Below are 24,712 nucleotides of genomic sequence, written 5' to 3' on the forward strand. Positions count from 1 at the left end.
GAGTTCCGCCGGCCCTGTTCCGTATGTCCATGTACATGTACCTGTTCCAACTTTCCATCCGCCATTGGTATGTTGAGCGACGCATCTGATTGGCCAAGATCTGCACGTGACTGTTCTCCAGACTTCCGTTTTCCATATCAAGTTACCAATCTCGTTCCCAGAGCCCTCGTTACCCTACAGGAAGCTGTTACAGGACTGAAGACGAAGGCGGAAGTGTTCTCCAACTATTCGCAAAGCGAAGACATGGAAACATCTTCTTTAGATCTTTTTCTAGAAGACTTGGACGAAAGAAAAGGGAGAATACCTTCCTGTGAAGAAGTTTCGTTAATCGAAAGGCGTGTTAGAAAAGTTGTTAAGACAATACTACTGGAAGTGAGGAGAGAAAATCCATTCTTTCTATCAACGCTTGTCAACAGTGGCAGCTTTTACGAAGGAACTAAAGTTGGGAAGCCAGACGAGTTCGACTTTTTCATATGCCTTGATGCTTTCTCTTCTACAGAGGATGTAGTAGTTCAGGAATTGCCCTGTTCTTCTGTGCTTGTGTTACCAAGCGAATCGGCTTGCAGAAATATTGCGCTCTCGTTTGCTGATAGGGGATCACGGTGGCCAGTGCCTTCCTGTACTGAAAGCATGATTCCAAGCGAACCGCATTGCGATCGCGATCCGTGGTATTTCTATCATGATTACAATTTTACGAGATTTGAATGGAAGAAGGACATCAAGACACCATTCTTCAAACTATTTAACAGTAAAGCACGAGCTTTTGAGGCATATGGAATGAAAGTGGTGTCAAGTGAACCTGACGATGAAAGTGCTCTATCAAAACACGGACCAGCATAAACTTTACAGTTGGAATGGAACGGTGGTGAATTGGAACCTTATAAGGGACTGAGGATCAGTGTGGACCTGGCATTAGCTGTAAAGATCAACTCTCGGCCTAACATCAATTTGCAGATGGAGCCTCCAACCGGTAGAGTACTCAATTCTTTACTGGACTCTTTGCCATATTTCTTTGCTGTTGGCTCGTACAGAAATGTTCTTATAGAGGTCCACCCGAATTTCTTTGTAGAATGGGAAAAAGAGTTTGAAAGCCTTGGGCTTAGGCCAATTAATTTTTGTCTTCGCTGCTCCCAGTCATGGCTTGAGCAAGCGCTCTTTTGCCAAAAATTTGGCCCAGACAGTGGACAAAGCAAATGCCTTAGAATACTGAAAGTTTTGCGTGACATCTTCTTTCCTGTTCATAAAAAAGAGGAAATGGAAATGGCCAACACGGACAACATACGTCAGGAGCTTGGAATGGGGCCCTTCTTTTTCCCTGACCATGTGAATCATGCTACCAAATTTGTTTCGTCTTACATCCTAAAGACACTGGTGTTGTTTGAATGGCAAAACAAGCCAGGTGATGATCTGTGGAGCGGAAGTCATCTGAGTAAACGCTTGCTCAACATACTAAGAAGTCTTGTGGCTCATTTGGAGGAAAAACAGCTAGCAAGCTTTTTCTACGCAGACTGCAACCTTTTTCACACTAAAATACCAGACGAGGATTATCCAGATGCTGCCAGCATAATAAACATTCTTTTAAATCGATTAGAGTCCATCAAAACTTTGCCAGGATACAGTTTTGAGGCATGCCTAGGAAACATCGAGCATGACTTTGAGATTATTTGTCGGAAAAAGAAATTGACTTCTTTATTGTCAACTGGATTGTGGCTCAAGTATTTTGACATTAATGCTTCCTTCCAGTCAGTAGTCGAGAAATGGCTACAAAATGAAGGCAAGGAAGAAATTTATGACACACATGAACCAGGAAAAAAAACCCATCCGACAGAGGCAGCAAGAAAGGTAACCGGAGAATCCGAAGTTTATCCAATTTATGTCCAGTCCTTGCTGGACCAAATTGCTCCAGAAGAGACCTTGGTCTTGACGAGAATAAAAGCGAAAAATCGGGAATCATTAAGCAACGCAGCCAAACAATTTGGAGTAATCACACGTCGGAAAATGGTGCAGCGCGACAATTTGCCCGGCTATGACCTTTGGAGTCAACAACATTGGAGAATCGAAGAGTCGGCTTACAAATTGACATCTGACGAGCCAAAGAAACTACTACAATTTGTCCTCACAATTTTTCAGGAGGATATTAAAACTTTTCATGATGAGTTAATGGAGAGGTTTTAAAGCATGCAGCTGCATGGGCATCATGTAACTTGCCAAAGTCAAGTGATTCGGAAGTACTTTTACAATATAACCCAGGTTCAGCCAGGAGCTTGTTTTTAGGAAACTGTAGGCACGTACAAACGTGAAAACTTGAAAATTCTGCAAAAATTTAAAGAAGAAAAAAAAAACTTAACGATACAGTTGTCATTCCGCCCCTCTCAGCGTATCATTAGAGATTAAGGGTGCGTTTCTTTGGGAAAATCCAAATCTTGATTTTTGATCCGCCAAGATCACTCAGATCATGGTGTATCAAAGGAACTGACAAATCCACTCTGGATAAGGATCTGTCAGTTCCTTTGATGCACCATGATCCAAGTGATCTTGGATCAAAAATCTGGAAGAAGAAGAAATCCAAAGAAACGCACCCTTTGTGTATATATTACATTTAGAGCAAACGGAATGAACGACCATACACCTGTAAGTGGTCATGTTTATCCTATTTGCTGCTCGCTCTTTTCAGTTTCTCAGTAAAAATGAGTAGTTTTGCCTTAACATCAAAGGCCAGAATTATTTTGTACTGTTCGCAATAAGTGTACTGATATTGATTTTAGTAACTTGTACAGTAAGAATTTTTAGATGTTTTAATCGTTCTATTGAGAATGTTTTAGTACAAATCTTTAGCGTTTTTAACATATCTTAGACTTAGTGGAAACATTTGAGCAATTACATCTTTTTTTTTAATCAGCTAGTTTTGTTCATGCAAGCTACGTTAGTTTTAATCTTTATCGTGACTAATGAAGGTTTTGATTTGATTGATTGATTGATTGATTGGTTTATTGATTGATTGATTGATTGATTGATTCTCGTCAATGTACTGGATTTTTTTAACTAAAAATTAAAGGGAAACCTCACATTTGCGCGTAACGTCATTCTAAATCTCTCTATTGCTGACTCACACCCAGACGGCTCTCTCGCTTCACCGCCTATCGTAGGCGGTGAAGCGAGAGAGCCGAGCACATTCAAATATGATCCCCACGCAGACGGCATTATTACATTGCTACTCAGTTTTCGGCATTGCTTTTCCAACTGGTAACGTTCATTCCCTATCAATCGTCGGATTCTGTATGGTTTATTGGCTTAAGGCATAGTATGATCGTATGCGAAATGCTGTTTCAAACAAGATTGGTCAAACGTTTTACCCTATTAACGACCAGTATGACTAGGAAACCACACCTTTTCACGTGTAGCATGTATCTTTGCTGCTTGTAATAAGTGGTTTGCATTGCCGCCATGTTGGTGTACCAAACAAAAGAACATTTGTTCATCTAGTTTGCATGGAAGAAAATGGAAGTGAACATATAAGTCCCACAGGACACAAACCTTTTTGGTCCTGTGCACCAACATGGCCGCCATGACGTCACATGCAAACCATCAATTAGCAGCCCTGAAGCCCTCTCAAAACGTTTTGAAGTAGGACGCAATGTTCAGATGTGCTGGTTGACGACAAATTTTTAAAAAAGGCCCTGAAAACAAAGCGTCCTATCGTAACCCAGGTCGAGCTTTTGGCTTCATCCATTAACTTGCAAACAAAGAACTTGATCGATAATTTCCCCGATAAGTAGTGAATAATATCGCAGACTCAATAAAACTTAGTTATAGCTCAATCTTAGCCAGTGTTATGATATTAATATTTTTTAGAAGGCGGTTTGTCTTGTATGGAGTCTTTGACTCTTTTACAGACCGTCCTTATGGCAATGAATTTCTTTTTGTCACTTACCTTTAATTCTTTGCCATTAAATTGTAATGGCGCATTAGCCGAGTTTCAACAGGTAAGCCTGACGTTCCGTGGGAATTTCTATATAGACTAATCCCGCAGCTAAGGGAAAGTCCCCTCCATCACGATCACAGTACAGTCATCACACCAGAAGGGGCTGGACACACCTCACAAAACATCATATGGTAAATCATCCATTTGAGCTCAGATGCAAAGACTTTTGTACTGTAGGGTGTAAAAGTTGTTTTCATTCGCTGGGGGCCACTGAGGTGCAAAGGCGGGAGGTCCAAAAACGCCATGCCAAAAGCGTGCGCGTGGAACAGACTTGAGTTAAGCTGAAGTTTGTATGTTTTCGAGTAAGTATCTTGCCATAAATATCTGCCGTTTTTACTATGGTTTAATGGCCGATTTTTTGAAGTTGTAAATGCAATTGTACTATAAACCATCCAAGTGAGGCATTTTGTGGGTCTTCGACTTATGAGGTTACGTTTTTGTCGAAAAAACTGGTGATATAAAATGTAGTAGCAACGTATTGTTTGGAGTTGATTTTTATTTTGCCGGTTTGGAAGCTCCTGCTTTATCCGTATTATTGTACCGCAACCTTTTGATGGTTTCAATTGCGTTTTTTGTCACGAATTCAGTCATGCTTGTAAACTAGTAAACAAATGAATATTAAAAATCTCAGAAGGATCACACAATCCTTGTAAGACCATAATCATTACTAATGCCATTGCCATGTTGAGCGGCGCATTTGATTGGTCAAGATCGGCACGTGTCCTCTGAGATCACCCGCTACTTCCATTTTCCATATCAAGTTACAGGACTGGAGACGAAGGCGGAAGTGTTCTCCAACTATTCGCAAAGCGTGGATATGGAAACATCTTCTTTAGATCTTTTTTTACAAGATTTGGACGAAAGAAAAGGGAGAATACCTTCCTGTTAAGAAGTTTGTCTAATCCAACGGCGTGTTAGAAAAGTTGTTAAGACTATACTACTGGAAGTGAGGAGAGAAAATCCATTCTTCGTGTCAACGCTTGTCAACAGTGGCAGCTTTTACGAAGGAACTAAAGTTGGGAAGCCAGACGAGTTCGACTTTCTCATATGCCTTGATGCTTTCTCTTCTCCAGAGGATGTAGTAGTTGAGGAATTGCCCTGTTCTACTGTGATTGTGTTACCAAGCGAATCGGCGTGCAGAAATATTGCGCTCTCGTTTGCTGATGGGAGATCCGCGTGGCGACTGCCTTCCTCTATTCCTCAGTTGAATTCCTTGGATTCTCTTGGAAGCGAAACACCTTGCGATCCTCGGTATTCCTATGATTACGATTTCACGACATTTGAATGGAAGAAGAACATCAAGACACCATTCTTTAAACTATTTAACAATAAGGCAAGAGGTTTTGAGGCATACGGAATGAAAGTGGTGACAATTGAACCTGATGAAGTGTACGTTTTGAAAGCACCACCTCCTCTATCAAAACACGGACCAGCATATACATTACAGTTGGAATGGAACGGTGGTGAATTGGAACCTTATAAGGGACTGAGGATCAGTGTGGACCTGGCATTAGCTGTAAAGATCAACTCTCGGCCTAACATCAATTTGTAGATGGAGTCTCCAACTGGTAGAGTACTCAATTCTTTATTGGACTCTCTGTCATATTTCTTTGCTGTTGCCTCGTACAGGAATGTTCTTATAGAGGTCCACCCGAATTTCTTTGTAGAATGGGAAAAAGAGTTGGAAAGCCTTGGGCTAAGGCCAATTAATTTTTGTCTTCGCTGCTCCCAGTCATGGCTTGAGCAAGCGCTCTTTTGCCAAAAATTTGGTCTAAACAGTGGGCAAAGCAAATGCCTTAGAATACTGAAAGTTTTGCGTGACATCTTCTTTCCTGTTTATAAAGACGAGGAACTGGAAATAGCCGACACGCGCAACATACGTCAGGAGCTTGGGTTGCGGCCCTTCTTGCTTCCTGACTATGTAAATCATGCTACCAAATTAGTTTCGTCTTACATCCTAAAGACACTGGTGTTGTTTGAATGGCAAAACAATCCAGGTGATGATCTGTGGAGCGGAAGTCATCTGAGTAAACGCTTGCTCAACATACTAAGAAGTCTTGTGGTTCATTTGGAAGAAAAAAAGCTAGCAAGCTTTTTCTACGCAGACTACAACCTTTTTCAAACTACAATACCAGACGAGGATTATCCAGATGCTGCCAGCATAATAAACATTCTTTTAAATCGATTAGAGTCCATCAAAACTTTGCCAGGATACAGTTTTGAGGCATGCCTAGGAAACATCGAGCATGACTTTGAGATTATTTGTCAGAAAAAGAAGTTGACTTCTTTATTGTCAAATGGATTGTCGCACAAGTGCTGTGATAATTTTTTCTTCCAGTCAGTAGTCGAGAAATCTCTGCGAAATGAAGGCAAGGGAGAAATTTATGACGAACATGAACCAGGAAGAAGAACTCATCCGATAGAGGCAGCAAGAAAGACCATCGAAGAATCCGAAGAAAGGGATAACTTGTTTGCAATTTATTTCCAGTCCTTGCTGGACCAAATTGCTCCAGAAGAGACCTTGGTCTTGACGAGAATCAAAGCGAAAAATCGGGAATCATTAAGCAGCGCAGCCAAACAATTTGAAGAATTCACACGCGGGAAAATGGCGCAGCGCGACAATTTGCCCAACTATGAGCTTTGGAGTCAACAACATTGGGAAATCGACGAGTCGGCTTACAAATTGACAACTGACGAGCCAAAAAAAATACTACAATTTGTCCTTACAACTTTTCAGGAGGATATTAAAACTTTTCATGATGAGTTAATGGAGAGGTTTTAAAGCATCTAATGCATCATGTAACTTGCTGAAGTCAAGCAATTCGGAAGTACTTTGTCCCCCTTTTTAATTATTATACATGTAATATTTTCATCATCTGAAATAACTGGATTTTCCAGACAAACTAATAAGCTGATGTGTCTCGGCAAGAGAGGATCCTCTCTTGGTCTCGGACTGTAAGTCAAATTACGGACTAAAGCAGTGTATGTAGTTGCATGGACAGGTTCAGCCAGGGGCTTGTCAGGGTTAGGTACCTGTAGGCACGTACGAACGTGCGTACTTGAAAAGTGTGTCGAAGATTTAAAAAAATAAAAAAAAAACTTCACGATATAGCTGCCACTTCTGTTTAAACTCCTACCATTTCACAATGAGTATCAACTCTATTATGCCTGACCTCGATTTGGGGAAGGGGATGGGACTGGGTGGAGGTGGATTTGAACAATTGTGCGTGCGGGACAAAAATCCTAACCACGCCCCTGTCAGCGTATCATTAGAGAGATGTAGCATTGTCACGTTTACAGCAAACGGAGAGAACGACCATATGTGACCATGTTTACCCTATTTGCTGCTCCCTGTTTTCAGTTTCTCAGTTTAATTGAGCGGTTTTGCTTTAACATCAAAGGCCAGAATTATTTTTAATTGTCCTATTCTCATCAATGTACTGCATTTTTCAACTAAAAATCAAATGGAATCTCACGTTTGCCCGTAAATGTGATTCTTAATCTCTCTACTACTGGCTCGTACCCAGACGGCTCTCTGGCTTTGCTGCCTTCTTCACGTTCCGTTGAAGCCTTGCGCTCATTCAAATGTGGTCCCTATGCAGCAGGCTGGTACATGTATCATTACCTTGCTACTCAGTTTTTATTATTGCTTTTCCAACCGGTAACGTTCATTCCCTATGAATTGTCTAATTCTATATGGTTTATTAGGTTAAGGAATAGTATGACTTATGTGGGATGCCGTTTCAAACAAGATGCGTCCCAGTATTTACCCTATTACAGACCAGTATGACTAGGAAACCACTCCTTTTCACACTGCACGTATCTCTACAGCTTGTAATTGGCAGCCCTGGAGCTCTCTCAAAATGTTTTGAAGTTAGGGACGCAACAGAACCAGATTAGTAGGCGGACTTAGGTGAGTTTAAAGGAGTCTTTTAGGAAATTACTGTGAACTAACAAGCAAATCCTTGTCTGAATCTCTGACCGCTCTGTACCGCAAGTACAATGGACCCTTTGCAGATGACGGTCACATGGTACAAAATCCACCTTGCTTGAGAGCAACTTGCGCAGTGGGACATCCAATTATAATTTCCCGATAAGTAGATGAATAATATCGCAAATTTAATGAAACAAGCAGGCGCATTACCGAGTTCACAACAGTCAGGCCTTAGTTTCTGTGGGGATTTCCATATAGACTAATCCCGCGGCTAAGGAAAGTACCCTCGATCACGATCACAGTCATCACATTAGAGAGGGCTGGACACAGCTCACAAAGCATCATGGAAAAAATCATCCGTTTGACCGCTCAGACTTTTGTGCCGTAGGTGTAAAAGTTGTTTTCACGGTAGGTCCGCGATCCAAAAGTACCAAAAGAGTGCACGAAGAGCAAACTTAAGAAAAGCTAAGTTTGTATACTTTCGTGTGAGTATCGTGCAATAAATATCTGCCGTTTATCAGATTGTTTGAAATTGTATGTAAATGTGTGGTACTTTTTAACCATCATGAGGCATTTGGTGGCTCTTCCACCCAATATGAAGTTACGTTTGTCGAAAATATCGGCGATATAAAATGTATTAGCAATGTATTGTTTGGAGTTGATTTTCATTTTCGATGCTGCTGCCTTATTAGTATAATTATACTGCAAACCTTTTGTTTGTTTAATTTCTGGCTCTGTCCTACAATGGTTTGAAAGCTATTTAACCCAACGACAACAAAGAGTGGTCTTGGATGGTGTCTCGTCATCTTGATCAGGAGTTTATCCTGGCGTTCCACAAGGCTCTCTTTTAGGTCCACTGGTCTTTGTTCTATTCATAAGTGATCTTCCAGAGGCTGTACTTCCGATGATTGTAAAACTTCAAGGATCATCAAGTCTGCTTCTGAACAAAACTTGTTTCAGGAGGTTTGAATAACATTCATCAACGGAGCTTACGCAAGTTTATGGATTTTAACATAAAGAAATGTAAAATAATGAGAATTACAAAGAAGAAACAGGCCTTTATCTAAAATTTCTTTTTAGACAATTCAGCTTTGGAGTAAGTCAATGAATTCCGAGATTTAGGAATAACCACTGATCAGCACTTGCGTTGGAATTTGCACATCGACAAGATAGTGGCCAAAGCAAACAGGATGTTGGGATTAATTAAAAGAACCTGCAGAGATCTTGATGATCGCAAGACTCTGTATGAGAACTCTTTACTGTGCTCTTGTACGATCCAATTTAGTATACTGCTCTCTCTTATATGGTCCCCTTACACCAAAAAGGATATTGAAAAGCTGGAGAAAGTTCAAAAAAGGGCAACTATTTTATGTTAAAGACTGAGGATTGCTATGCCGACCAACTAAAGAAATTTGTTAAATAAAAATAAAAAGTTGTGTTTTTGTCACGAATTCAGTCATGTTCGTAAACAAATGAATATCAAAAAGCGCAGAAGGATACAAGAGTTCCGCGGGCCCTGTATCGCCGTATGTCCATGTACGTGTTCCAACTTTCCATCCGCCATTGGTACGTTGAGCGACGCATCTGATTAGCCAAGATCGGCACGTGACTGTTGTCCAGACTTCTATTTTCCAAAACAAGTTACAGGACTGGAGACGAAGGCGGAAGCGTTCTCCAGCGCCGATATGGAAACATCTTCTTTAGATCTTTTTCTGGAAGACTTGGACGAAAGAAACGGGAGATTACCTTCCTGTGCAGAAGTTTGTCTAATCCAAAGGCGTGTTAGAAAAGTTGTTAAGACAATACTACTGGAAGTGAGGAGAGAAAATCCATTCTTCGTGTCAACGCTTGTCAACAGTGGCAGCTTTTACGAAGGAACTAAAGTTGGGAAGCCAGACGAGTTCGACTTTTTCATATGCCTTGATGCTTTCTCTTCTCCAGAGGATGTAGAAGTTCAGGAATTGCCCTGTTCTACTGTATATGTGTTACCAAGCGAATCGGCTTGCAGAAATATTGCGCTCTCGTTTGCTGATAGGGGATCACGGTGGCCACTGCCTTCCTCTACTGAAAACATGATTCCAAGCGAACCGCCTTGCGATCGCGATCCGTGGTATTTCTATCATGATTACGATTTTACGAGATTTGAATGGAAGAAGGACATCAAGACACCATTCTTCAAACTATTTAACAGTAAAGCAGATGGTTTTGAGGCATATGGAATGAAAGTGGTGAAAAGTTATGAACTTGCTCTATCAAAACACGGACCAGCATATACTTTACTGTTGGAATGGAACGGTGGTGAATTGGAACCTTATAAGGGACTGAGGATCAGTGTGGACCTGGCATTAGCTGTAAAGATTAACTCTCGGCCTAACATCAATTTACAAATGGAGTCTCCAACCGGTAGAGTACTCAATTCTTTATTGGATTCTTTCCCATATTTCTATGCTGTTGGCTCCTACAGGAATGTTCTTACAGAGGTCCACCCGAATTTCTTTGAAGATAGCGAACAAAAGTTGCAAATCCTTAAGCCAATTAATTTTTGTCTTCGCTGCTCCCAGTCGTGGCTTGAGCAAGCGCTTTTTTACCAAACATTTGGCCCAAAAAGTGGGCAAAGCAAATGCCTCAGGTTACTGAAAGTTTTGCGTGACATTTTCTTTCCTGATCCTGAAAACGAGGACATGAAAATAGCCGACACGGACAACATGACTAAGGAGCTTGGATTGCGGCCCTTCTTGCATCCTGACGATGTAAATCATGCTACCAAATTAGTTTCGTCTTACATCCTAAAGACACTGGTGTTGTTTGAATGGCAAAAGAATCCAGGTGATGATCTGTGGAGCGGAAGTCATCTGAGTGAACGCTTGCTCAACATACTAAGACGTCTCGTGACTCATTTGGAAGAAAAAAAGCTAACAAGCTTTTTCTACGCAGACTACAACCTTTTTCATACGACAATACCAGACGAGGATTATCCAGATGCTGCCAGCATAATCAACATTCTTTTGAATCGATTAGAGTCCATCAAAACTTTGCCAGGATACAGTTTTGAGGCATGCCTAGGAAACATCGAGCATGACTTTGAGATTATTTGTCAGAAAAAAAAGTTGACTTCTTTATTGTCAAATGGATTGTCGGAAAAGTGCTGTGATAATGTTTTCTTCCAGTCATTAGTCGAGAAATTGCTGCAAAATGAAGGCAAGGAAGAAATTTATGACGCACATGTACCAGGAAAAAGAACTCATCCGATAGAGGCAGTAAGAAAGGTAATTGAAGAATCCGAAGTTTATCCAATTTATGTCCAGTCCTTGTTGGACCAAATTGCTCCAGAAGAAACCTTGGTCTTGACGAGAATCAAAGCGAAAAATCGGGAATCATTAAGCAGCGCAGTCAAACAATTTGAAGAGATCACACGCCGGAAAATGGCACAGCGTGACAATTTGTCTAACTATGACCTTTGGAGTCAACAACACTGGAGAATCGAAGAGTCGGCTTACAAATTGACATCTGACGAGCCAAAGAAACTGCTACAATTTGTCCTTACAATTTTTCAGGAGGATATTAAAACTTTTCATGATGAGTTGATGGAGAGGTTTTAAAGCATCCAAGGCATCATGTAACTTGCATTGCTGAAGTCAAGCAATTCGGAAGTACTTTGTCAGGTAACCCTTATGTCATATTTTCATGGTCTAAAATAACTATTTTTTCCAGACAAATTAAGAAGCTGATGTGTCTCAAGCAAGTCAAATTTAAAAGGACGAAAGCAGTGTATGAACTAGTTGGAAAGGTTCAGCCAGAGGCTTTTTTTTAGGTACCTGTAGGCACGTACGAACGTGCGTACTTGAAAAGTGTGTCGAAGATTTAAAAAAGAAAAAAAACTTAAAGATTTAGCTGCCATTTCTGTTTAAGCTCCCACCATTTCACAATAAGTATAAACTCTAGTATGCCTAACCTCGATTTGGGGAAGGGCACAGGACAGGGTGGGGGTGGATTTGAACAATTGACCATGTTTATCCTATGTTTGACCGTCGCTGTTTTCAGCTTCTCGGTAAAATTGAGTAGTTTTGCTTTAACATCAAAGGCCAGAATTATTTTGTACTATTCTCATAAACGTACTGAATTTTTCAACTGAAAATTAAAGGGAAATCTCACGTTTGCCCGTAAACATCATTCTAAATCTCTCTATTACTGGCTCGTACCCAGACGGCTCTCTGGCTTTGCTGCCTTCTTCACGTTTCCTCGGTGCCTCGCGCTCATTCAAATGTGGTCCCCATGCAGCAGGCAGGTACATGTATCATTACGTTACCACTCAGTTTTCGTCATTGCTTCTTCAACCGGTATTAAAACGTTAATTCCCAATCAATAAAAGAAATTATTGTCTAATTCTTTTTGGTTGACTAGGTTAAGGAATAATATGACTTACGTGGAATGCTGTTTCAAACACGATTCGTCAAAGGTTTTACCCTATTACAGACCAGTATGACTAAGAAACCACTCCTTTTCAAAAAATAAAAAAAGTAGGATGCAACAGAACCGGAGAAGTAGGAGGAAAGAGCTGTCGGAGTTCAAAGGAGTCTTGGGGAATTAGTGTGAACTAACCAGCAAATCCTTGTCTGGAATTGCCGACTGCAGGGCTGCTTGGGTAGTACTGATCTAATCCTCCCTCCCCTGGGCCAAACGTATGAACAATCAGAATGGTTCACCTGAAAAGGTCCTTTGTCAAGGGAAGTGGTCAAACCTACTACACTTGAACAGGACCCACCAAACCACAAAACAGATGGTGGTCTCTGTCTGCAACCCCCCCCCCCCCCCCCCCCTTCCCCAACCTCAAAAGATGGTGTCTTTAGTGCATAGCCACCTGTCTGTCCAGCAGTAAAAAATGACAATGATATTCAAACCCTGGCACTCAACAGGCAAGGATGATGGAGTAGTCCTGTATATGTTCTATAGTGCGACACCTCAACGACCCCACCCCACCCTCTCCCACTAAGGAAGTTGAGAGACCTAGCCAAAGAAACACATGGTTACTGTAAATAGCAATTTGTCTTTATTGTTGTCAGTCAATGTTACTGACAAGACATTGTTATAAAATAGCGATATTTATTTCTGAATGTAAATACGTTTGTGAACAGTGGTAACCAAATGTTTGGTGTTTAGTGCACAGTTGCTCAACAAACTGTTACCTGTACACATGCGGTGTTAACTTATTTACAAACATGTACTGATACATATGTACAATGTCATAGCAAATTTCTATCATCACTGTTTGTATATATTAAAACTGATATCAATCATCTTGTATTGGATCAGAGAAAAATATAATAAAATTGATTCATTAACCTGTATTGATCTTCTACTTTGTTTTGCTGCTTCTTGAAAATTAGATGGATAGTCATTAAGGAAGTCTAGTTTCCAATAGTTGATCACAGCACTATACTAAATATTAACACTGTTAAATAGCACATTTTACAGTTATTTGTGCCTACTGATATGGCCTTTGAGGGGAAGTGAGGCATTGACTTTGTTTTGATACAAGCCTAACCGATTTTCACATCGAAATCATGTCACTCTTAGATATCTAGTTGCATTTACATATGAAAAGCACTGAGGTTTGGATCAAAACAATGTCAATTGAAGCCTCACTTCAACTCAAAGGCCAGGTCACTAAGCACACAACTGTAGAATGAGCTATCACAAGCTCAAGATGTCTACCAAGGTTTGAATCTGAAACTGGCTGGTGAGAGTAAAAAGCTCATTTGCTAGTATATTATCAAGATAAACAGAATTAAAGGGAACCTCCACTCGGACAACAAATTCACGTTAACTAAATTGTCGGAAACAGTGTCTAGATTCTAAATCTTAGTTTAAAACATAGAAGTGACATTCAAGTGTGCTAAAAATTAGATATGATTGCATGTTTTGCCTATTTTCGCTTTCAAATTTCCTGGGCCCTGTGATTCTGGATTTCATGACGTCATTGCCACTATTGTCAGTAAGCAGAAGTTCTTTTGTGTGAAATAATTGAGCAACAATATTACATCATGAAATCCACGATGGGGGCACCCGGGAAATATAGAATGAAAAATAGCGATAATCAAATTCTGTTTTCTTCAACAAAGAAATATTATTTCCATGTTTTCCAATGAAATTTAAAAATAGATTGTATTTTCAACAATTTAACACTAATTTATTTCAAGAGTTGAGGTTTCCTTTAACAAGCTGTCTACTGAAAAGTAGAGAACCATTGCATAACTCATCGCAGTGCAAGATTGACTGATCTTCAGTCACTGCAGCTAATTCCTGATGGATAGGTGATTAAAAGAAGAGATATATACCCAAAACTATTTAATGGAAAATAAAGAATTTTATCAGTATGCCTATCAAAACCTCCAAACACCTGTAATGGGCAATGGCTAAACAGTGAAACATCACAGGAAATTAAAAAAAATAGTATTTAATTAAAAAATGATCACCAAGAGGCTGTGAAAAGGTGACTGTAGACAAGTACTGGGTTGTGAGAATAAGATGATTCCTTAAGAACAATAAAAATAATCAAAGTGTGAAAGTGGAAATATATTTGAACTGAACATATTGTATATTCATTGACAATGATGACATGGAGTCATCGAAACGTCAGTTAGCTAATTTTCGTTTTACAGCCTAAATTGCCAAAATCTTCAATTAGAAGCTTAAGTTAAATTTGATTATATTGGGAAAAGACATTGTTTCCCTAACAATGCTTCTTACAAAATACAGAGAAAAATTAAATGGAAAAACAAAAAGGAAATTAAAGAAAAAATTCCTTGAGATAAAGACAGTGTTAATTAAAATGTCTGTAAGACATATCACCACCAGGAAATACAGCAGAAAAGCAATAAGATTTGTAACCAGAGCTAGGAAAAGAACATGAAAATGGACCCTGTCCACACATCACTTAAAGAATAGTATATAAAAATAATTTCATGTAATATGGCTATTATTATCATAACACCGTTGTTGAAGTGGTATTAAGAACATCCAAGCTGTAAGTTAGGCAGTCCATTAAATAGGTCTTAATTTCAGTATTATTGTAGGTGAATAATTATTTATATTAATAAATTAATGAACTGAGTGCAAAAGGGGCCTACAGTAAGGTGATGTTTGTGCATTTTTTTAGCCAAATTTTAAAATGCAGCTAATCTAAACAAAATGGAAGGAGTCACAATTTTTGTGCAAACAATAACTTGTTTGTGATTTCAACACATTTCTATCTCAGCAAATTAAAAAAAAAATTGGCCAAAACATGCACATGATTTGGTCCTTTCTGTATTCAGCCCTTTAATTATGTCCTCTCACCGAAAAGCAGCTGAAAGACAGGTGAAAAAGATAAACATGATTGCATGAAGGCCATCAGAAATAGGAAGGAATGTAACCAGCATCAAATTTCTCCTGGTAATAAATCAATGCTTATTCAACCCCTAAGGTCATGAGAATTAAGGATTAATGATCATCCAAGGTGAATTTTCTTGATAAGTTTAATAACTCCTCCCCAGTATTTTTATAAGAAAAGTATGGGGACAAGATAGGAGAATTTGTTCTTTGATATTAGGGGTTCAAGGGTTAAAACAGTCTTTAAACAGTCCACATTTCCTCATTCTGTTTGCCATTTTGTTTCACAATTTTATATATAAAAGCACACACTTCAAAAGCTTATCTACAGATTAAAATAATATAGAAACCTAAAAATTAAACCCAAAAGTGCTGCAGCATCAAATTCTCCTTGGATGTTCTTACTCCCCTCAACCCTTGAATAACCAGCAGTAATTAATATCTAACAATAATTATAATTCATTTGATTATCTCTTAGAAAACAATTGTGTTACTTGTCTTGTTTGTTGAGATGGATGAAGCATGAAGTGGGTCTGTCGGCAAAATTTTGATTGGCAGGTCCCAAGTCATGGTTTCTACGTCGACGTCAGGTGGCCCCTGCCATGTAGCAATGTCAGTATGTGGTGTCGTCAGTTGAACAGGACTTGCTCCTGCTGGTAAAGGTGATGATGCCAGTAAAAATTCAAAGTGAAGCCTCCATTTTAAGCAAACTATGGAAAACAGAAATAAAATGCAGTTACTGTTAGTAATAATTTGTTATTGTTCAGCAATGTTTTTAAATTCCTTTAACTAAACACTGTTCAAAGTTTAAATCTCTACAGTTGTCATGTTTTGTGTCAGAGGCAGTCATTTTGGTGGATGTCACTGACACAAAAGACCATTAGTCCAGCACATTGATGAGTTGTGTTTGGTAGAATTTAATCCATTTCAGGCATTTCAGTTTTTCAAGACTCAGAGTGACCACCTTAATCTGCCATTGACAACAAAAGAGTGTACGAAAAATGCCTTTTTATATTGCTGCTCAGTGTGTAATAGAAGTTTACAGTGTACAGTCTTAGTTTGTACCTTTACACTGTATAATAGTATTTATTTCTTTTTTACTTTATTAGTAACTCTGGTAGTGTCTTTTAATATACATGTATTTGGGCTCCATTGATAGCAGCTTTTGTGAAGTCATAACTGAAAGAGTTACCCTGTTGAAATAAAGGTATCTATCTAATATCTATCTATAATTGGCCACAGTTTAATTTACCTTTGTACCTTCTTAATAAATGATAACATACTTTAATCTCAAAAATATGTTTGGATGAATAAACCTCCGAACGAAACAAATATCCAAGGGAGGGGGAAAAACAGAAGCTTCCTGGTGAAAAACTGCCACATAAATGCTTACAAGTCTGACCTATGCAGCAAGAATGCCATATTTTCTGTGAGCATGTGGAATCCTGGCGCATGTACCCAAAGGGACACCACTGGTTATGGAGCAACACTTGCACTCTTTGCTGTTAACTCCATTAAATTGCATTAAACTACATTTCACTAGAGCTACATCAAAGAGAAATTGTGCAAAAATGTAGGAGTTAGTTTTTATACACTCTTCATTCTGCTTTGTGCTGCTTAAATTGCTGCCTATTGTTGTGTTTGATTTGAACTGTCTAAACAGAACTGTGTTCAACGAATTTAGCATTGTTTACATGTTATCCCCTGAGAGTGTCCAAAAAATTAAGAGAAGAAACGTCCGAAACGTGCTCAGACATCATCCGAAAGTTTTTTGCCCAAAGTTTATCGCCTGAAAATTATAAACTCCAAACATATTATTTTTCTGACTAAAAAGTACTGCCAGTAGTGACTCTAACAAAATGATAACCAAGCAAAAGGCATCTGAAAAGTCTCTTACCTAAATCAGAAACAAACTCTGGACAGACAGTAAAAGGTATTGGCAAAACCAGATGAGTCTTTTTTGTGTGCAAACAGTTTTCCTGAACAGAAGTGAATGATGAATATGTTGCTTCAGATGTCTGTTTGGCAGGATTGTGGAATTCCTTGGGAATGTGTTCTTCACTTTGTAGAACAACTGAAAACTGAAAAAGACAAGATTATTGGTACAAAGATGATGAAAGACACAAAAATGAATATTATGTTGACTTGGCAAATGAAACAAAAATTTAGAAATAATTTTATTTCATGATTTAAAAAATTTAAGCAGTGTCAAATTTAAATGTACATGCTGTGAGAACAAAAATTATTATCAGGAAAAAACTAGCAGATTTGTTTGGATTTTCCTCAGATAATAATTATTATAATAATATCATATCCTCAGATAATAATAATAATAATAATAATAATAATAATAATAATAATAATGATAATAATAATAATAATAATATCATGTCCAAAGGGCAAAAAGCTTTTCCATCTGTTAATTTCACATCTGTAAAACTTCCAAGATAATAATAATTAATAATTCATAATTATAATAATAATTCATAACAATTCATAATTATAATAATTCATAATAATATAATTCATAATTCATTAATAATTCATAATTCATAATAATTCATTAATAATTAATGAGTCATTTTAAATAATTCATAGCTGAGATAAAACAAGACAAATCACTACCCGGAAGGAGGTTTAGAAATGGATCTTTAATTCGAACTAAATGTCATGTCCAGGGGACACTGGTGGCATTTTTAATCTGTACCTGTAAAGCTTCACCTGGCAGATTATTGTAATGTTGTAAACTGAAGCTAAATTCATTTAAACTGGAAATGCTTACTTCTCCAAAACTTAAAATCATTTTCAATGAGAATAAACAATTTTTACAATTGCGATTATAAACTAATCTCTTTACCTTGAGGCAAATAATAAGGGAATCAGAGAAGTCAAAAGATCCCACAATTTCTTCGCCAATCCTGTATGCAGACTTGAAGAGGCAAAATCTTCCTACAGATCCTCTGTCACTAACAATATTATACACATCTGCAGAAACCAAAAATTACTCATCAATCAAAAAAAACTTTTTGGGAAAATTTTTCTACTTTTCTTGTTATTACATGTGTGAGGAGTTCAAAAAGGAAAGGGATAAAAGACAAAAAAGTTCTGGTATTTGTTTAACAAATACACTCCATTTGGCCAATGATGCATACATTATGTATATTGATCAGTAATGCACAGATGATGTCAAAATACAGTACAACTTTGAACAAAGAAGTAATTGCCTTGTAGTGTGGCTTAAATAATGCATACTTACGAGAATTTCTTCTAGAAGTGATTGTTGTTAAAATATCCACAGCTATATCTAAAAATGATGTTCCTTGATTGGAATTTTCTAAAAATGGATTATGGGAGTTCTCTTGCTTGATTAAAAACCTTTCAATTTCTCCTAGACCTGAAAAACAAACAAAATACAAAATATAAATTTTTTTATTATACTGTATATTGATTTTCCAATAAGCAAACACCCCTTTCATCTGGCGCAGATTGTTATTTACAAGGAGAAAATATTAAATTTTACATAATATTTATGGAAGAAACATTTTAAGGTGGACACCTCTGTAATGACAAAAGAGAACCTCTATGGTAAACACCTATCAGAGTTGGACATCTTTCTAAGGTGCACACCTCTCTAAGATGGACACCTCCCAACATAGACACATCTCTAAGATGGATACCACTCTAAGGTGGACACCTCCCTAACATGGACACATCTCTAAGGTGGACACTACTCTAAGGTGGACAGTCCTCTCTATCATGGACACCACTCTAAGGTGCACACCTCTCTACGACGGACACCTCCCTAAGATAGGATACTTCTTTAAGGTAGACACCACTCAGACACTTTATTGGCATTGACAACTGTCTAATTAAGGTATGTATCCCTCTAAAATAGTGAGCTTTCCAAGGTGGGCACTTCCCTATTGTAGACACCTGTCCAAGGTGGATAAATCCTGTCATAGACAAAACATGCCATATCTATAGCCCATAAGATCCTGTTATTTTATGACGTGAACAGTAACTGCTGTGGAGTCATAAGTGATACACGAGAGTTTTCAGTAATGTTTTGTACTAACCTTGTAGTACCAGTATTCTGATTGGCAACCTCAGTAGTTTGGATTCTCCCTGCACTCTACTTGTGCCGACAGTAATCTTGTATGAATATTTAACCGCATGTCCTTTGTAAGATGGGGCTCCATCAAATGGGATGGTGTCACTGTATAAATCTAAAAATAATAAAATCAAGTTTGCTGATAAGTGAGATGAATTTACATTCAGGTGATATGTAGCTCGTAAAGCTGAATATTTTTTTTCCACTTTTATTTCAACCTTATTGGTGTTAATAACACCTGCTACGACTCTCATGAAAAGTTTTACATGTTTTCTTGTTGTATTGAGATATTTGCAGATTAGCCAAAATTAAGTTTCTAATAAACTGTTTAGATAAGGCTGCCATCTATACAGGCAAGCCTAAAACTTCTTAATTTTCTTGTCTTAATTTTTCATAGAGCTCTATATATTTCTCAGTTCCAAAATGGCTAATTTTCATTGTCAATAAGCAGACACACACATGTATGAATTCATAATTGATGCAATGAACGAGAACGGGGAATTTGAAAACAACCAAATGTCAATCTGTCACTTTTCAACCAATGGAAAATCTCCCTTGTTTCTCACATTTTTATCCCATGTTTTGACTTCATTTTGTCCCGTCTGTCTTTTTGCTATAGTAAAAAACAAACTGATGTCAGTTTTTCATGCATCTGTCCTGTTATTGATCTTGAATTTTGTCATGACATTGTCAAAGTAGTCTGTGGATCCACAGCTACATGTACTTTGACAATGTTATGACAAAATTCATGATCAATAACAGGCCAGAGGCATGAAACAATGACATCAATTTCTTAAGAAGAAACTAAAAAAAATTAAAAATCAACTAGTGGCCATGTATTCTATAGTTTAGCTGAAAACTTCTCACTGTTCTGAGCAAAACAACTTGTATGTTACCCATGGAAGACTGCAGAAGAATATAATTAGACAATTTAGATAAGTTTAAATTCTATGAAACTACATCTTGTACGGACAATGAAAAGTGTAAACACAATACATGTATTCTTCTTGCTATTTGACCAGGTTAGCCCGAAAACAAATTAACATAAATTCAAATGTCCAATCACCAAATTCTTTAAGTTCAATTTAAGCTGTTTCTGCCAAACCACTAAGAAACGAAAGTTCTGATTTAAGACAAAATAATCTCACCAATTAAAATTAACGTTTTATAAGGATCTATAGGGCTGATATCTTTTAAAATATGATATTGGTGCGATGTTTACAACATTTTACTCATTTTAGCTAGCCTTGTCTAAAAGATAAAATGTGTGCATGAAAGAAAACATGTCACAACAAAACTGCTACACTTACAATTTCTCGATTCGCCAGGAGCAAGCTCCAAATCGCAAAACAATATCTTCGGCTGCGTGGACATTAAACATCGTCCTTCCTCACCTGTTTTAGTGATAAATGAAATAACTTAAATCAATTATTCACCATTTGCCACGAAATTGATAGCATGCCAGCAGAATCAAGTTACAAATTATGCCAACAATGGGTTCGTTCTCTAACCTCTTGAGGGAATGAAGCTTGTGCAACCAGCGTTCGAATCCGTAGAGAGTTGGTCCGATGTTCGATCAATTCGTGACGGTAGTTTCACGCGCGATTCGTTTACAGAGCACTGACAGTGTATCTGTGCGCTAGCCCATGCTAGCCTGTCCTTTTCGCATTTCTCCTTTGTGCGCTCGCTGTTTAAAGCGTGACTGCAAGCCGGATTACAAGCTTCGTTTCCTACACTTGCGGTGTTCTTAAAAATAATTTCACACTCGATGCATTCTCCAGCAAAAAACACCGACCCTCGAAGGAGTCGCGCCTTGACTTCGATCATGGCGAAAACAGTTAAGGAAAAGTTCCCTTCTTGCATATATCAACTGCATCCATAGCACACGCTACCGGCAAACCACAACAGATCGCTTCAAGTGTTTATCCAACCGGATCTTTGGAAGAATTCCCGAGGAAGTACGCTCTTCGCTACATCCGCCATTATCCGGCCCGCCAGAATGAAGATGAAGCCCGCTTCAGCAGTAACAGCTGACCCTACTGTTTGCAGTCATAAAGCCGCTGTTTGTGGGCAGGGTGGGGTGGGCTTGGAGTGGGCAAGGGATGAAATGGGTTCAAGTCAGTCAAAATAAACGCGAAACACAGTTTGATTTTTGCACTATAAAATGAGATGTGATTTTAGAAAGAAATAAAAGAGAAAATACACACATTGGTGTCTATGAACATTATTATTGTTTTTTTTATTATTTCAGCCACTTTTTCTTTCTCAATTAATTATTTTTCAATTAATTCCAGGTATTGTATTCTTTAATGATAACATTTTCAGCTATTAGATATTACATTGAAATTCAAGAAAAACTATTGTATATTAAAAATATGGTGCGTGATAAAACATGGAAACAAACAAACAAAAAAGCGAATAAACTGACAACAAAAAAACGAACCCAAAAAGACGTAGTAAGAAAGAAGGGTGATAATCAAGTTAAGTTTCGACCCAAGTCTTCCAAACCAGTGATTTTTGTTCGATTTTTATATCTCTGCTATTCATATATTCAAGTATGTTAGGGTATGGCTACCAAACGTGGTAATGGTGCACGACTTTAAAATGACCTTTCTGGCTTTAAAATTAAAGTCAAAAACACACCCTTGCATTAGCTTCACAACAGACCGGACCCCCTTGTTAATTTAGGTGTCGTCCCAATGCATCTAGACTGCAAAACAGCCGTGTTTTTGCTTTTGGTCAAAGTCAAGCGAAAGGTCTGGAGCGAGGGTGGAAACGTAGAGTGAGACTGGGGAGACACACACGCCCTGCGGGCGTGGTAGGCTCGCGCTTCGCGCGCGAGAATTCGCGCATTCACAAAAAAAACGACTGTTTTGCAGTCAGTACAATAAATCTTATTCCAAAATGGCTTCCATTTTAATATTCTTTTGTTTGCATTCAAATCAGCCCTTCTTGCCTCGTTTAAGGTAAAATATTTTTTTGAATTTGGAGCTTAAGAACGAGGTAAGGAGGGCTAATTTGAATACGAACAAAAGAATATTAAAATAGTAGCCATTTTGGAATAAGGTCTATGCAACAAGCTAGTATAACAGGCAAAAACAGCAAAAGTACGCAGCAACGTAGTACTGAAATCACGAAAGGCTATCAAAATTACAAGAATTAAGAACTTTTACCAACAAATACTTATCCTGTAATGACGTTTACGTACACACATTTACCAAATTTTTACAAGGGGTCTGGAACCGAGATAAAGAAAAACAATACGGCGGTTAACAGTGAATATAATACCGGGGTTGTCGATCAATAAAAATCGGTATCGATCTGTCAATCGATAAATCGATAAAATTCGGTAAATCTGATTTGATTAATATCGGTTGAATCGACTAATCGGTAGAAATCGATGACACACCCGTTTCGTTTATCGATTTACCTTGATTTTTACCGATTTCTTCGATTTATATCGGAAGATTTGTGTCAGTGACATCAGCTCATCATTGGAATTTGCGCACGAAATGACAATTGACTTCATGCAAATAGTACGTTTTTTGACGAACGAGTTGAAACTGATCAGGAGTTTTCACTTTCTGATGGGAGTGGCTGATGGCGGCCTGATTTATTTCTCCCCGTTTCTGTCGTTTTGAAACCATACGCGGCAACGTCAGTATAGTGTAACGAAAATGATGTTGTGTGTTACTAATGCGCCAAGTAATTATAATGTTACCCTGCGAGCAGAGGCCCTTATCTAGGTAAGATCGAAGGGCCTCTGCTTGCAGGGTATTATAATGTGTGCACTGTTTAGGTTTCTCGCCGTTCGACTGAGAAAACATTAGGAAAGCATTAGTTTCTTGACCGGGCAATCTTTGGTGAAATACTGCTTTCGCGCTATTTATCAGCTGATTGATAAATTCGGGAAAATCCGTCCTTGCAAGTGTGCCGGTTTACTCTTCATTAAAAGGGAAATTATTTAAGGACGGTGCCTACTGATACAGAGATATTTTTGCGCAGTTTCACGATGACTATGCGGAAAAAGCAAATCTTAGCAAGCGCTATTGGAATCAAAATAGAAAATTGGAGGTAACCACGCATTTTTCAGAGATAATTAAGAAACAATAATTCTAAAAAGCGCTAAAATACCAAGCAATGTATGGCATTTTTTCCCCAAATCGAAGCTTTATTATCTCTGAAAAATGCATGGTTACCCCCGATTTTCTTTTTGGATATTAAGAGCACTTGCTGAGTTCTGCTTCCTCCGTATAGTTTTAAGCCGCGCAAAAATATCCCTGAATTAGTACGCACCACCCATAGGAAACTCGAGTATCTCGAGATGCGAAGAACGTATGCGCAGTAACAAAAGTAAGTACCGTCCTTAATTACGACTATGGCATTGGAAAAACAATCGCAAAACCTCTTTTTCTTCAATGTTTTAACACTTAGAAGGGTCTGAGCCTTACGTTTGATGCCAAATAACAACATTGTTAGAGAGAATCGATAAAATCATGAAAAACTCGATAATATCGATTTGACACACCAAATTAAGTTATTGCTTTACACCGATTTCCGCTATCAATCGGTCAAAATCACTTGATTGATACCGATTTTTATCGATTGACTACGCCGGGATACAATTGAAAGGCCAACTAGGGTTCACTCTTTTCTTGATATAAGAACGTCTAATTTGGGGGCTGAGGCCAGTGGACGTTCTTATTTTATTGGCAATTTGAGCCTGAAAAAGTTCTTATTTAATACAACTGAAGATGCTCTTAAGTTACTTGTTATAGTATTTCAATAAATCTTTGTGGACGTGAGCAAGACAGGCACCTATCAAAGTTGTTTATGACACGCTTCGTTGCGCGGCTTACATGTACTCTGGTGCTGGGTACAAGATGTCGCGCGGGCAGCCAACTCGATATCTCGGTAAATTTGGCTTTACGAAAAGTTTGGACCATAGAGGTTCGCAACATGACAAGTAACCAGATTTTACGGTGAAAATGCAGAAAACCACCATGTGTAGGGAGTGCAGCAAAGTTTTAATGTTCTTAACTGACTCTCAACCTGGGTAATGTTCTTAGAATGTTCTCAAATTTTAACCAGTTAATCTTAGCCTCAACGTTCTAGCTTATAAAAAAAAGGTTCTTATATTTAAAAAAAAAAGAGTGCATTTCAAAGCCTTGGTGTTCTCCGGTCGACAATCTCTGGCTGCCTAAGTTGTCAGACTCGTCTAGGGACTGAGAGCTTAAATCGGATTGGTGGATGACATGTAACATTGTTGAAAAGCCCAATGCTAAACGATTTATACATTGTTAAATGTTGGACGAAA

General features: G+C 38.2%; 3 protein-coding genes and 1 pseudogene across 4 annotated transcripts; 3 read left to right on the forward strand and 1 right to left on the reverse strand.

Moving 5' to 3' along the window:
- The first annotated feature begins 192 nt into the window (after window positions 1-192).
- LOC146456126 (uncharacterized) lies at window positions 193-13,259 on the forward strand (annotated as a pseudogene). Its single transcript, XR_014858837.1, has 2 exons — window positions 193-2,354; window positions 11,808-13,259. The product of XR_014858837.1 is annotated as an uncharacterized LOC146456126 (transcript).
- LOC146456127 (uncharacterized) lies at window positions 3,933-7,087 on the forward strand. Its single transcript, XM_085093303.1, has one exon. The coding sequence runs from the start codon at window positions 5,535-5,537 to the stop codon at window positions 6,762-6,764; it is 1,230 nt and encodes a 409-aa protein (XP_084949429.1). The 5' UTR covers window positions 3,933-5,534; the 3' UTR covers window positions 6,765-7,087.
- LOC146456128 (cyclic GMP-AMP synthase-like receptor) lies at window positions 9,260-13,259 on the forward strand. The gene has a single exon (XM_085093301.1). The coding sequence runs from the start codon at window positions 9,602-9,604 to the stop codon at window positions 11,513-11,515; it is 1,914 nt and encodes a 637-aa protein (XP_084949427.1). The 5' UTR covers window positions 9,260-9,601; the 3' UTR covers window positions 11,516-13,259.
- Window positions 12,941-21,391, reverse strand: LOC146456129 (RAB6A-GEF complex partner protein 2-like). Its single transcript, XM_085093302.1, has 7 exons — window positions 20,907-21,391; window positions 20,706-20,789; window positions 19,361-19,510; window positions 18,541-18,678; window positions 18,142-18,269; window positions 17,182-17,365; window positions 12,941-15,994 (listed from the first exon to the last, which is right to left on the reverse strand). The coding sequence occupies exons 1-7, from the start codon at window positions 21,256-21,258 to the stop codon at window positions 15,759-15,761; spliced, it is 1,272 nt and encodes a 423-aa protein (XP_084949428.1). The 5' UTR covers window positions 21,259-21,391; the 3' UTR covers window positions 12,941-15,758.
- Between the last annotated feature and the right edge of the window lie 3,321 nt (window positions 21,392-24,712).

This window comes from Pavona decussata, unplaced genomic scaffold (assembly GCF_977016875.1).
Source record: "Pavona decussata unplaced genomic scaffold, jaPavDecu1.1 SCAFFOLD_260, whole genome shotgun sequence".
Lineage (NCBI taxonomy): Eukaryota > Metazoa > Cnidaria > Anthozoa > Scleractinia > Agariciidae > Pavona > Pavona decussata.

Coding starts and splice junctions, on each gene's coding strand:
- LOC146456127 (XM_085093303.1), top strand. CDS start 5,535: ATGGAGTCTCCAACTGGTAGAGTACTCAATTCTTTATTGGACTCTCTG.
- LOC146456128 (XM_085093301.1), top strand. CDS start 9,602: ATGGAAACATCTTCTTTAGATCTTTTTCTGGAAGACTTGGACGAAAGA.
- LOC146456129 (XM_085093302.1), bottom strand. CDS start 21,258: ATGCAAGAAGGGAACTTTTCCTTAACTGTTTTCGCCATGATCGAAGTC. Junction 19,511..20,705: donor TCCTGGCGAATCGAGAAATT/GTAAGTGTAGCA, acceptor TATTATTTTTAG/ATTTATACAGTGACACCATC. Junction 18,270..18,540: donor CACTTCTAGAAGAAATTCTC/GTAAGTATGCAT, acceptor TGGTTTCTGCAG/ATGTGTATAATATTGTTAGT.